The sequence below is a fragment of the Eublepharis macularius genome, chromosome 10 (assembly GCF_028583425.1).
Source record: "Eublepharis macularius isolate TG4126 chromosome 10, MPM_Emac_v1.0, whole genome shotgun sequence".
Lineage (NCBI taxonomy): Eukaryota > Metazoa > Chordata > Lepidosauria > Squamata > Eublepharidae > Eublepharis > Eublepharis macularius.
In genome coordinates, this window is record NC_072799.1 from 89,544,165 (window position 1) to 89,558,237 (window position 14,073).

Here is a 14,073-nt window from a genome sequence, read left to right on the forward strand (position 1 = left end):
TAAAAGCAGTAGAAAAGAGCAAGAGTCCAGTAGCACTTGTAAGACTAACAAAATTTGTGGGAGGCGATGAGCTTTTGTGACTCACAGCTCACTTTGTCAGATACAGCTAGAATGTGAGTCCATCATAAGAACAGATGGACTTGGAGAGTGGAGTGATTACAGAAACTGAATAATAATAGTATATAAGTATATAAGCACACTGTTGTGTATTACCTTGACTCTCAAAAGCTTACGCCCTGAAAATCATCTAAATCCAGCAAACTGTACCTAATCTCTCTGCAGTAACTGAACTGACTGCTAGAACGTGTGACCTTAAGGAAGGTCACCAAAGGTGTAAGTTTTAGCACTCCAGACACCAAAACGCTCAGCCCAACCTCCAGAAGCTTCCGAGGGTGCCGGCCAACATTTTTGCAGTCCGTTTTGCAACGAGCCTTCCTTTCTCCGGAGAAATGAGTGCTACAAATATAACGCCCCCCCCTCCGGCCGCAGTTTTCCTCCCGGCGTCCAGCTTTCCCTCCACAACAGCCGGGCGAACTTCGAGGCGCAGCGAGGGGCAGGCTCGGCCTTGAGACGGCCGGTTGCATAACCAGGCTTCGACTGGGCGACTTGCTTGCTCAGCCGAGCGCGCCGGCCCTCCGGGACAAGTCCGCCCCGAGGCTGGGGTGGAGAGAGCCGTTGACGCGGAAGGAGGAGGGCAGGGCGGCGAGCGAAGAGCGGGCCGGAGAGCAGCGCAGGACGCCGGGGGTGAGCTAGGCGGGCGGCACCAGCGTAGGACTGAGGCGCGCCCGGGAGCCCGAAGCAGCGCCGGGGTGGGCGCGCGGCTGGCGGCGCGTGTGCCTGGGGAGGCCTCCCGGCTCTCGAGCCAGCCTCAGCCTCAGCCTCCCACGCGCTTTCCCGGGCAGAGCCCCTTTCCAAACACGCGGGCGGCTGCCGCGCGCTCTGCGCGTCCAAGTGCCAAGGGGCGGCGGGGGAGTCGCCCAGAGGGGCCGAAAGGCGCGCCTGCAGCGCTTTGGTCGCCCCGGCCCGGGAAGGGTCGCGGCGGGCGGACGTTTGTAAGCGGGCCGGGCTGGGCCGGGGGAGAGCCGGCGCGGGCCGAGGAGGGTTAGGCCTGCCTTCTGCCGCGTTGTCTTTTGCAAGCAGCTCCCCGCCCCCGGGAAGGAATTCAGCGAGAGCCGTTTTGCGCCGGGAAAGGGGCGCCGAGGGATGGAGTGCGCGACCGACCCTCCCTCCCCTCGGTGTCCCCCGCGGCCGGAGATGCGGGAGGGGGCGAGGCCTCCTGCTGCTCAAACGGGGCGCCTCTAAGTTACGGTATTGGTGAGAATGCTATCACGTGTGGCTGGGCACAGAATGGGTGACCGGGATGGTGGAGAGTGCTAGACAGAGAGTGCTGTCAAGTCCTCATTGACTTATGGCGAAACCCTAGTCTCTTGCCAGGGTTTTCCTGGCAAGAGACTAACAGAGGCAGTTTGCCTTCGCCTGAGTCCACAACCCTGGGCTTAGTTGGAGGTCTCCCATCCAATTACTAACCGAGAACATCCCTGCTTAGCTTCCCTGATGAGATCAGGCTCACCTGGGCTTCTCTAGGTCAGGGCCAATGAAATGAAATCCTGCCCTTAAGCCGTAGTTGACTTACGGCCCCTGGTGGGGTTTTCCAGGCAAGAGACTAACAGAGGTGGTTTGCCATTGCCTGACTCTGCAACCCTGGCCTTCCTTGGAGGTCTCCCATCCAGTTGCTAACCAAGGTTGACCCTGCTTAGCTTTTGAGATCTGAGGGGACAAGAAACCAGTTACTCATTCTCTGATTTGAGAGCTGATGAAACTGAAGCCTGACTGCACATTTACTTATCACAGCCTTATGTGTTGTCCTTCAGGACCCTTGGCATAGTGAACTTTGGACTATGTATATACTGTGGCCCAGCAGTGCAGTTGCAACCTTTTATTGCCTCCTGTCTTGTGCCATATAGAAATGTAGCAGGTGGAGCTTTGATCATTATTTTATTTATGATGTTAGGAAAAGCTTTCTTTGTTCCCTTTCAGTAACGGTTGTGGCACAAGAGAAGGGCCACTAAAACAGGTGGCAAGCCTGGCTGGCCTCACCTGATCCATCCTAGGTAAATAGAAAATGACTTTTTAAATATGTTTCATGTATTCCAAAATCTAGATGCTTTTTTTAAACAAAGAAAGCTGCTGTAGCATAGTAGTTAAGTGGTTAGGTTGCTAATCAGCACCCTGCTAGTTCGCCTCCCACTAGCACCATGAGTTCAGCAGGTGGCCCTGGTCAGCCAGTCCTCCCAGCCCCAGCTCCCCAGCTCCATTGTGGGAATAATAGTAACATGGACTTTGTTCACCACTCTGAGTGGGGCACTGAACTGTCTAGAAGAGTAGTATATAAGTGCAGTTATTATTAATTATTCTCAGATGCAGTGTTAGAACCATAAAACACTGATGTGCTCAAGGAAACAACAGAGCAATAAAAGTATGGTGATCAACGGATTGGGAAATTTGTTACAAGTGTTAATGTTGTTTCACAAACAACAACTCCCAAGGGTGAAGGGCTAAAAGGCACTTCAACTGATATATGTGAATTCTACTTTAGAATAGACTTTACTGAGCCAGAGAGTGGACTGGTGTGATACGAGATAGATGTGCCCACAGGGTAAAAACAACAACAGACTGAGCATTTATGAAATTTTCTTAAAATAGATATTTGATCATTTTTATTTTAGGACACTTGGTTTAGTTGAGGTTGGGCTTGCTGGTGACTATGGCTTCACTCCCAGATGATGGGAAAGTTCAGGCCTCATCTGTTGAACAAAAGGACCAGGTTTGTTGTTTTTGTTCTGTCTTAGATTTTTGTTCTCTCTATGATAGCAGGGATTCAACAGGTACTTTACTATCTGGTGTACTGGTAGTGACCACACAAGAGAGAAAGGATTGCTGTTATTGGCTAATAATCTAGACGTATAGGAAATGTATGTGGCCAGACCCTCCCATGCAAAAGGTAGATGTCCTAGGTTGAGTTCTGCAAGTATTTAAGGGCTTGTAAAGTAAGTACTTTACATTTTGCTGCAGACAGGTTTTACTTCCATGTAAAACTTAGAACATATCTATGTAGGCCATTGGGGTGTGATGAGAGGGGAGAGATGTAGTATCTGGAGATATTATTTACAGACAGTAAAAGAAATTAATGATCTTAAACCTGAATTGATGATTACATACTCCTTGATGACAATGAGAATTATAAGGTGGGGTGGAATAGTCTTTTATGCTTTAAAAACTTAAGAAGTATTTATTTGGGGAATTTTATGGGCTGTCTTTCCAGAGACCTGATATGTGTTCTGTATTAATTCACTACATGGGGCCGTGTTTCATAGGTAGAGTATCTGCTTTGCATGCAGAAGGTCCCATGTTCAGTCTGCAGCATCTCCAACTAAAAGGATTGAGTAGTAGGTGATGTGTAAGACCTGGCTGAGACCCCAGAGAGCTGCTACTAGTCAGAGTAGACAATACTGTCCCTGATGGACTCAGTATGAGACAGCTTTGTGTGCTCATATTTGGGACCGTCATGTTTGGTTGCATCGCTAATTAAATATTTCAAGTGGTCTTGCAGGCTTTACAGAACAGAGCATGCTCCTATTTATTTCCTTTATTTTAATGGAAATGTTTTGTTTTAATTATGCAAAAACCTCAATAAAGTACATAAGATGACAAAAAGGGGAGGAGAAAATAAAATAAAATATTAAATTCCCTTCTTTGTAATTCAACCTAGTGTCCTTCTAAAACTATCCATCTATATTTTTATTTTCAGAACCTGCACAATTTTTCAACTTCAGGTGTTAGTATTGAAGAGATTGCAAGGATCCGTCAACAGTGTAAAGAGGAAAGTTTCTGGTACAGAGGTACAGTTTCCCTGCTCCTGATTTGCTTTGTTACCAGTAGTCTCCTTGGCAATTGCTGCTACTGACGGCTTCATCTGGCTTCTGAGACACAATGTTTAAATTCATAGATCCAGAGGAGTTAGCCGTGTTAGTCCGTAGGCGCAAAATTGTAAAGAGTCCAGTAGCACCTTGTAAGACTGACCAACTTTATTGTAGCATAAGCTTTTGAGGACCACAGCTCTCTTCGTCAGACGCATCGTCATCTTAAAGTCTTAAAGGAGCTACTGGACTCTTTAATATTTAAATTCAGAAGCTGCTGTTCATTTTGCTTGCCAGATTGGGTAGATGAAGATAGAACTATAATTTGCGTATTTATTTTAACATTTCTGTTCTGCATTTCCATGAAACTTAAGGGGCGAGGCACAGTAGAAATCCATAAGCAATCAAGTGAAAACATTAAATAAATAGATCCAACAGTAAACAGTATCACTAAAAGAAGTGTTACTTAATCAGATTGAACAGCATGGGTAAAACAAACAGATTTCATCTGGTGACTAAAAGATGACAGTTTGGCATCAGAAGTTGATGAGAGAGAAGTTCCCCACATTAGAGGGTTGTTATAACTGCTCACCTAAACTCTGAAGTGGGGGGGGCATTCAACAAACAGTCTTAGCAGGACTATCATATTCTATACCAGTTGTCCTCAGAGGAGTTTACAATACTTCTAAGGATACATAGTTCTCCATTCCAATTTTTATCTATGCAACAACCCAGTGAGGAAGGTTAGACTGAGAGAGTGAGGGGGCCAAGTTCACTCAGTGAACTTCTGACAGAGTAGCAATTTGAACCCTCTCTCCCTAGTTTCAGACTTATACTTTAACCACTATATCATCTTGGCTGTCTGTTTTAATAAGTGGTATTTAAGATAGCAGCCCTTGTCTGGTCACATGTGGTTAATAAGCATCTCCTCTAGGCTATCAAGCTTTACAAAAAAACCTAGTTGCATTTCCTTTTCCTCTCCTTACCTTTGAGGGCAAAAGTAATGGGTTAGCAAATGGTTTGGTAAGCCAGTGGCTTATCAAACGGTTATCAGCGGTTAATATCCTCAGTTGATTTTTTTACACTTCTCTGGCATTTGTGCGTGCCATGAACTGTGAATGGATCTTGCTTGGTGTAAGAAGGCTTCGGCATGCAGAGTAGATGATTCATAGCTCCCTCCTGATATTCATCGGCCTCCACTGCTGATGTTGATGGGAATTCATGTTCTCATATGGAGACGCTAACAGTTGCATGTGTCTAAGGGTGCATTTACTAAAGCTGGGTTAAAAAAAAAATGTGGATACTCTAATCTGCCCTTTTTTGTTGTTAATGGTGCTGCTGCAGACCAAATAAAAATCTAAGTAAATGAGAATGTAATTAGTAACCCATAGTATAAAGAGACACAGTCGGCAGCACCAAGATCTCACTTAAGAATTCTGTCTTCAAAAGTTTTGTTTTATTTAGGTGGGAACAATTGAAAGGGCCCTGTTGAATGCTTCTCTTGTAGGTTGGGAGAAAGTAGTAGAATCTATGCAAATACTATAAATTTGTGTTTTGTTCCCTTATTCGCAGCTCTTCCGCTGTCTCTTGGAAGTATGCTTGTTGTTCAAGGACTAGTTGCCAATGGTAAATGGATTTTTTTTTTTAAGTGAAAAAGTTTCTGGGATTGTCAAGGGTTGGCTGTTGAAATTTTTTTGCTGCTGAAAATGGAAAAGCTCAACGTTGAGGATATTTGAATTCTAGAAATCGAGAGATCAGAGATGGTTGAAAGATCATGGCATAGATTAAAATTACTTCATTTTGTCGGACTTTATAATAATCAGCAGTGTATGCAGGAATCTTATGCAGAGACATGACTGAATAGTACACAAGTATACCTGAATGATACAGGTGATTGACGTATTCATATTTTTAAGTGTACACCAATGCTTTTTTTCAGAGGGTATGTGCCAGTACAAAGTACCAGCACATCTTGGACATTTGAGACTTGGGCTGAGAGGGGAGAACATCATGAGAACCGACACCTCTTTTTTTTAGGAAAAAAGCACTGGTGTACACTTAGAACATCTTGGAAGTATATCTAAACGTAATGGGTTAGATCCAGTCAGTTTTTCTGCTGATGAAAAATGGAAGAAGGCATCCTCGTAGACAACCCCAAAATGCTATGTTATGTTGTATGATTAGGTTCCCCCCCCTGCTTTCCTTACTCTGTAATCCGCCTTGAGTCTCTGTGAGAAGTGTGGGCTATGAATAAATTAAATAAATATGCTGAGAATTATGGGATCTTTATGTACAAAAGCCATGTGGAATGGGGGCTGTAGTATGGGGGGAAATCGTGTGAAATTGAGTGAAAAAGCTGGCTGTAGTCAACCCAGTGCATGGAGCAGCCCTTACTTTAGAATAGCATTGAAGCATGCCTTCTTGATTAGGAGTGGCGTTATAGTAAATCTGGAAAGGAACATGTTGGGAAACTGTACATTTTTGAGGGATGTGTACACCTCTGTTCATTTCTCATGCTTCTAATTGATATATCTATAGGAGCAGTGTTCTTTAAAAAGTGTTCTTTTAAAGATTTGCTTCCAATTTTCATTTAAAAATTATGTCACTGACATTGGCAACTAATAGTTGGCTTACTTCTACTGGGTATTTGAATTCAGGGGATTTATTTACTTACTGGTATTTATTAGTTTGCCCTGACCTGGATATCCCAGGTGAGCCTGATCTCCGAAGCTAAGCAGGGTCAGCCTTCGTTAGTAATTGAGTGGGAGACCTTTAAAGAAGACCAGGGCTGCAGAGGCAGGCAATTGGCACACCAGCTCTGTTAGTCTCTTGCTGTGAAAACCCCACCAGGGGTCGCCATGATTCAGCTATGACTTGAAGGCACTCTCCACGATCACTTCTGTTAGGCTCTTGCCTTGAAAATCCCAGCAGAGGTCACCATAAGCTGGCCATGACTAGTAGAAACTTCTAATAACTTACATTTTGTGTTCCAGGTACTTTCAAGGCAAACCCCAGATCTGGAGCACTGCCTAAAATGGCACGTAAGTCTGCAAACTGTTAAGATGGGAAAGATAAAAAAAGTTAGTATGTCATTAAGTTCACACTTGGGGCATATCTGTCTAATATTGCTTCTGGAAATCTGATACAAAAAGATGTCACTTTGTTGAGGAATGCACAGTTGGCCAGCGTCCTGCCCCATCTTTGCTTTCTCTGTGAATCCATTTGGTACTAAAAACATTATGCCCTGAATTTATAATGACTTTTACATAAAATTATAATCATTAATTATAATAGCATGGGCTTTTCTTAGAACTATAGAGCTTGGTTGGGGGGTTAATTCTACTATCTTCAAGACAAGAACATTCACTTGGGTAAACTGGTGCAATCCACACCTTGTTGCATAAGAAGGAGGCAATCGTTGAGTAACTATCCCTAGATAAGCAAAGCAAGCACCTGTGGGGTGGGGGTATCCCTTAGTATTCCTTAAACTTTCTAGATTCACCTGTACTTCAGATCCTCTGTTCTTTAATGTAAGAGTAGCTTTGCTGAATCAGACCAATGGGCCGTGTAATCCAACATCCTTTTTCCAACAGAGGCCAGACAGATGCCGTGGGGAGGGTCTCAGCAGGTAACAGCTCCCCAGCATCTGGCTGTTAAAGGTATTCTCCCTCTGAACCAGGGTTAATCACCAATTTTCATAAATCTGTCCAGCTCCCTTTTAAATGTATCTAAGCCCATGACTTCCACTACGTCTTGTGCCAGTGAGTTCCACGTGGCAGCTACTCACCGAACACAGGAAGCTGCCTAATACTGATCAGACAGTTGGACAGTCAAGGTCATTGTTGCCTACTCTGACTCCCCTGAACTTAGGTGCAGAGACATCTTCCGCATCACCTACTGTTGGATTGACTCTGTATGCAAAGCGGATGCTCTACCATTGAGGCAGGTCACTCAATCCTATACTAATCTTTTGTTCCATTATTGGACCCAAGCACTCGTATGCGTGGAGCCCACTGTACAGCTGTGTAGCTGGAGCTGACATTGGCATTGAAGACATCAGCAGGGCGTTCTTCACCTTCTGATAAAGCCGTGCTCGGGGGAAACATCATAAGGACAAAGCAGCAGCTATTCCTGGGCTTGCTTCCTTCTCCAGTCACTGTGAGATAACGAAGCAGCAGCCTGCTCTTAACGAATGTTCCTCGTAAGAATGCGCTATTTATACATCTGTTCCATTTGACTATTGTATAGAACAGGTCTTTGATCTCTCTTCACAGTTGCTGGCGCCATGGGTTTTGCTGTTGGGACTATGTCGTACATAAGAACGTGTCAGAAGAAGTTTGAAAGTATTGGAGTTCAGTTTTGCCCAGGACAGAAACGGTTTGTCTGAAAAAAGGAAATGATGCGTCTTGAATTGATTAAAACCAGGGCTTTTTTTCAGCAGGAACGCGGTGGAATGGAGTTCCAGAACCTCTTGAAAATGGTCACATGGCCGATGGCCCCGCCCCCCCGATCTCCAGACAGAGGGGAGTTGAGATTGCTCTCCGCGCCACCGAGCAGCATGGAGAGCAATCTCAACTCCCCTCTGCCTGGAGATCAGGGGGCGGGGCCACCGGCCATGTGACCATTTTCGCCAAGGGCGATTTAAACTTTAAAAAACTCCCCCCTTGTTCCAGCTGACCCAAAGTGACGTCATTGTGCAGTCCTGAGTTCCACCACCTCTTTCCCCAGAAAAAAAGCCCTGATTAAAACCATACGTTTGGATGACAGGAATAACAAGACTGTGATTTCTAGAGAAAGAAAACGGACATTTTCAGTTGTGTAGGACTCATTATCCAGCCTGCTGTCAGGGCTTTCCTCCATGGGGTCAAACTCCTGTACACCCTCCCTCTTCCTCCGGGACTCCCCTTTCTCAGGGAGAGTTTCTGCCTTGGGCCTCAGTCCTTGGAGACGTAAAGGGGAGGCTTTGTGGCTTCATCTTGGCCCCTGTCTCCCCAGCCTGGAGCCTCTCCACAGACTGCTAGAGAGAGCTCTGGCCCCCACCCTCAACTGAGGGACAGGCCTCCTCTGGAAGGTGTAGCTGGAGGCACGCAGGAGCCCTACACCTACTCGAGACCAGGGGTGGGGGACTGGAAAATGGCCAGGGCAGCCCCTATGGCTCCTGAGACTGCCTGCCTGCTCCCTCCACCCTCTGCCCCCACCCTTGTCTGCCAGTGAGTGGCACCCTACAGCAACCTGCCCCTTCTGCTGCATAGCCACGCTGCTGGGCCTGGCATGCAGTAGCCTTCACAGCTCCTGCAGCGCACCACCAAGAGTGCCGCTACCAGTGGTGGTGGCCACGGGTTCGCCTCAGCACTGGTTGGTGGAGCCTTGCCCTCTGTGGCCCCCCGTTTGCCCCCAGCAAAGACTCTCATTGCCTAGAGGTAAGGACTGGATGATGGTTCCTTTACCCCTGTACACCTATGAAATGCACAGCATATTATAGTAACTTCGTAGTACACACTGGTGGTGCTAAATAAATATGAAGTAGAAAGATTGGCTGTAAGGAGTCTCCTGTTTTTAGGCCAGTTAAATTAAAGTGGTGAGTGACTCGACTTCTGCGTATCCTTAAAACATTACACACTTTGTCTGTAAAGATGGAATGTAATGCCGTTTGAAGGGAAAAGTAGAACTAAGGGCATGTAAACTTAAGAGGTTTGCTATGTGCCTGATGACAATCAAGCCTGGGATCTTTAGTATTTGATTGCTTAGGCAATGTTTGGTGTTCTTTTAAAGAAAAGTGGTTTCAGGTTAAGGAAATCCTCCCACATCAGTTTGTCTGCTGAGGAACAATTGCATGCTTTTCACAGGAACCCTTGTGGATTGCACAGAATTCTGTCATGAGGTTTAGGCACACTCTTGTTTAGGTAGGGTATGGGATTGTAACTGTTGGTCGCACAAATTGAGAGTCTTCTAGATTTCAAATGTTCATTATCAGGAAAAATCGGTAATCATAATATGGTCTTAAATCAACATTAGGTCACATGGCCTGACAGGTAGCTGAAAGACGTTCAGCCAGTCAGGACATACTTACACACTGTGCAAAAAAAACCACAGGAATCTTTTTAGTCTGGTAGAGCTGTCTCATGAGGCCCTTTTTGTATTATTACTTTCTTAATCTGTCACGATAACTTCCTTGAAGTTGCAGGGGTGTGTGCGTGCATAAGGAACAATTTGTTCCTTATGAGCCAGTTTGGTGCAGTGGTTAAGAGCGCAGGACTCTAATCTGGAGAGCCGGGTTTGATTCCCCACTCCTCTGCTTGAAGCCAGCTGGGTGACCTTGGGCTAGTCGCAGCTCTCTGGAGCTCTCTCAGCCTCACCCTCCTCACAGGGTGTTTGTTGTTGTGGGGATAATACTGACACACTTTGTAAACCGCTCTGAGTGGGCATTAAGTTGTCCTGAATGGCGGTATGTAAGTCAAATGCTGTTGTTGTTATTATTGTAAGTTTTGCATTTCAATGGGAATTAAACTTCCTTGCCTTTTCTCCACATTACTTGGGTGTGGTATCTACACAATTCCAATAATTTCTTTCCCCAATTTCTGTGCCTGATCCTTCATAGAATTTGTCACTTAAAATATTGCAGCTTCAGATTGTATCTAAAATGACAAAATCTATGAAGGATTGGTTTTAGACCGAGGCACAATGAAGAAAATAACAACATCATTTGATTTATACACTGCTCTTCAGAACAACTTAACACCACACTCAGAGCGGTTTACAAAGTGTGTTGTTATTATTATTATCCTCACAACAATCACTCTGTGAGGTGGGTGGGGCTGAGAGAGCTCTGGCAGAGCTGTGACTGACCCGAGGTCACCCAGCTGGCTTCAAGCGGAGGAGTGGGGAATCAAACCTGGCTCTTCAGATTAGAGTCCTGCCGTTCTTAACCACTACACCAAACTGAATATCATATTAAGATATAATAAATAGCACATACTTTAAGACCATTTATTTATTTCATTTTTGACTCTGCCTCTTCCCCCAGTGGGGACCCAACGGGGCTTATATTGTTCTCCTCTTCCTCTAACTTATCCTTATAAAAATTACTTGATTGTATAACTGGGAGATGTTCCTGTACAGCAACTGGCTATGTGTGAATAACTTCATGCCCAGGAGGCTGTCATGCAAATACGTGTAGCCCTTTCATCTAAAGTCTAGTGGAGAGATTCTGGCAAGGCACAGTGGCGCTCTGTATGACATTGGAATTGTCCACCTCTGCATGTAGAATTTGTCTACACATACTTGTCGTCCCGTCCCCGTGCACATTTCAGGATTTTGTATAGATCAGTGTAGATAGAAGAGAGATCAGGTTTGGATTTTTTCCCCCTCTTCTCATTGGGACTCAGGGCAGAAGTAGGGGCGCATCACAACGTGTAAAGTCCCTTCCGTTCATGAGGGAAGGCACACTCTTCTCTCGAAGATCGTTTGATATCATGCTGATTTCTCTCCCCTCCTCTTGTATTCTATTGTTTTCAGGCATTGTCCTCATACTTGCAAAGAATGCAAAGCTAAGTCTGAAAAAAGTGAACTGGAAACTGGAAAAACTGGAAAAATCCAAGACTCCCATTTCGTAAAAAGGTACACTCTGAAATTTTTGCAGGATTTCGTTGTTTGAATATTTTAAACACCTTACAACAACAGGCAGACTAATCAGCCAAATTATTGTCTATAAAATGGTGACAAGTAATCTTACAAGCAATTTTGTTGCCAATATTTGTTACTACCCATGTTAAAGTCGGATAACTTTAAAATTAAATCCAGAGGAGTTAGCCATGTTAGTCTGCAGTAGCAAAATAGCAGAGTCCAGTAGCACCTTTAAGACTAACCAACTTTATTGTAGCATAAGCTTTCAAGAGCCACAGCTCTCTTCATCAAAGCATCTGTTGAAGAGAGCTGTGCCTCTCGAAAGCATATGCTACAATAAAGTTGGTTAGTCTTAAAGGTGCTACTGGACTTTTTTGCTATTTTAACATTAAAAGGATCTGAATGTTATTTGGATGTGGGGTCAGGAAATTCATCACTTAAACTTCCCAAACTGTAGATGTCCTTAGCTTATTGCCTACTAATGTTCCCCCATTCTGGGTGCCTACTGTATTTTCTCAACATGCTCTACCAATGACAGAGAAAGGATATACTTGAGACAGGCATAGTATGTATGTGTGGAGTATCGTTGTTAACATGCAGTGGTAGACAAAGCGTGCCTCATCTCTTACTTTCAAGCATCCTCACAAATGTAAACTCTGACTGGCTGAAAGTGGCTTTAGACATTACTTAAGAAGTTACCTCAAATACATCGATAGGTCACAGTTAACAGCTTTTCTAATATTCAAAGGAGAACTTCTGTAGGCTGCATCTACAGCCTACATGTTTTCCTTGTAACTTTGCTCTTTCAAATATGTTTTAAAAACTGCATGGAGCTAATAATTTTTCTGTAGGTACTGAAGGCACCACTCTAGCAAAGGTACGTGAAGATCAGTATTCTGTTTAAAAATAATCAAGAATTAGGCAGTTTGGGAAGTTAGGGTGTACTTTATATGGTTTAAATCTTGAATTTAGAACAGTTTTTAGCTTAAACAGCAATATGCATTTTTGTTCCGGCACTGAACAAGCTGTGTTCCTTTATCACTGCATTTCTAAGAAAAATGTTTTATGTATTTCAGATCAGATTGAATTAAGCAAGTCATGATACCTGTCCTACAAAAGCAACAGCCTAAACACTGTAAAATCTGCCTACCTGTTTGCCTGTCTTTCCATGATTTTTGATAATAAAGCTTAAAAGTTGCTGTGCTTTTATTTCATACATTTTACAGCTTTAGATTGTTAAAGTTTGACCTTTCAAGAACATTACCACTGTTGCTTCTCCTAGGTCACTATTCTGCTGTCAGATTTGGATATTAACAATGCCACTCGAAAGAAATACATACCACCTCCCAACTCTGCATGCTGTTCTATTTGTCAAATTCTTAAAGCAATACATAGATCCCCATGTGGCAGAATTACCCCAGGATTAGGGATGTGCGTTTCGGCATTCAGAATGCCGAAAGAATGCCGAAACAAAAGTGTTTCGGCATTCTTCAAGAATCCCGAAACGTTTCGGGGAATGCCGAAACGTTTCGGGATTGCCGAAAGAAAAACCCGAAATGTTTCGGGATTCTTTCGGCATTCTTTCGGCATTCGAGAATCGCCATTTTGATTTTGCTAGCCGTTTGCCTTAGCAAGCGGCTAGCAAAATCCTGCTGGAAGCAAAGGCTTCCTGCAGGCTCTTAGAAGAGGGGAGGGGGGGAGAAGGAGTGAATCACTCACTCCTTCTGTCACCCCCCACCCCTCTTGCAAAGGAGGATAGGGAATCCTGCTTTGCCTTGCAAATGCAAGGTGCAAGCATTGCATTGCACTTTGCATTTGCAAAGCAGCAGAGATTCCCGCCAAAACTAACAGGTAGGGGAGGGGGAGCAGGAGGAGGGTGGCTCTTGGAGTGTGGGTGGGGAAAGGCAGGGGACTGGGGACTTTAGGAGTCACCAATCCCACTGCTGCATTCTCATGCCAGCCAATAGATTTAAATCTTTGGCTGAGGCTGCAGCAGGGGATTTAAATTTGGAGCAAGACTGTCTGGAACACTTCTGTTGCTGCTGCTGCTGAGCTGTGACCGAGAGAGGAGAAGAAGAGAGACTGCACCTGGAGCCTGGAGGACATCTGCCTGGAGGATCAACTGTGCTGGACATCCTGAGAGGACACCTGGTAGGCCTTTTTAAAATTTTTGTAAATTTTTTTGATGCTGGGCAATGTGCTGCTGTGGCCTGCCTCTGCAAAAAGGTGTTGCAGTTTATTCTTGGCATGGCCTGGGGGACAGGTTGGGCAGACAATGTTTGATGGTGGGGTGGGGGTTTCAGCATTGGTTGTTGTGCTTGCCTTCTTTAAGCTTGATCCACTGTTTTAAGATTAAAACAAGAGTGTGCCAGCTTTGGGCCTACACAGGCCAGAAGCCTTTCTTCTGGCTGGCTCTCACAGTTGTGCTCCACAATCTGGAATGGTGTGGCTTGCTTTTCTGTGTCTGGTCCCCTGCTTGCAAGGATTCCCAACAGGCTCCGTCCTGATCAACTGTGCCAGCCTGTGGGCCACA

The 14,073-nt window shown here is 44.8% G+C and overlaps 1 protein-coding gene across 3 annotated transcripts; it reads left to right on the forward strand.

Annotated features, from left to right (window-relative positions):
* Positions 1 to 523: 523 nt before the first annotated feature.
* Positions 524 to 12,756, forward strand: OCIAD2 (OCIA domain containing 2). 3 transcript variants are annotated; one of them, XM_054990613.1, is made up of 10 exons: positions 524 to 744; positions 2,038 to 2,111; positions 2,727 to 2,824; positions 3,809 to 3,899; positions 5,490 to 5,543; positions 6,911 to 6,958; positions 8,192 to 8,294; positions 11,433 to 11,534; positions 12,392 to 12,417; positions 12,617 to 12,756. In XM_054990613.1, the coding sequence occupies exons 3-9, from the start codon at positions 2,765 to 2,767 to the stop codon at positions 12,396 to 12,398; spliced, it is 465 nt and encodes a 154-aa protein (XP_054846588.1). In that variant the 5' UTR covers positions 524 to 744; positions 2,038 to 2,111; positions 2,727 to 2,764; the 3' UTR covers positions 12,399 to 12,417; positions 12,617 to 12,756. The 3 variants fall into 3 exon arrangements, with proteins under 3 accessions (XP_054846588.1, XP_054846587.1, XP_054846585.1); XM_054990610.1 differs by lacking the exon at positions 12,392 to 12,417 and having other exon boundaries at positions 527 to 744; XM_054990612.1 differs by lacking the exons at positions 2,038 to 2,111; positions 12,392 to 12,417 and having other exon boundaries at positions 526 to 744.
* The last annotated feature ends 1,317 nt before the right edge of the window (positions 12,757 to 14,073 follow it).

Excerpts from the sequence above, each read along its gene's own strand:
- OCIAD2 (XM_054990612.1), top strand. The coding sequence starts at position 2,765 with ATGGCTTCACTCCCAGATGATGGGAAAGTTCAGGCCTCATCTGTTGAA. Across the intron at positions 3,900-5,489 it reads GGAAAGTTTCTGGTACAGAG|CTCTTCCGCTGTCTCTTGGA; the intron begins GTACAGTTTCCC and ends CCTTATTCGCAG. Across the intron at positions 6,959-8,191 it reads AGCACTGCCTAAAATGGCAC|TTGCTGGCGCCATGGGTTTT; the intron begins GTAAGTCTGCAA and ends CTCTCTTCACAG.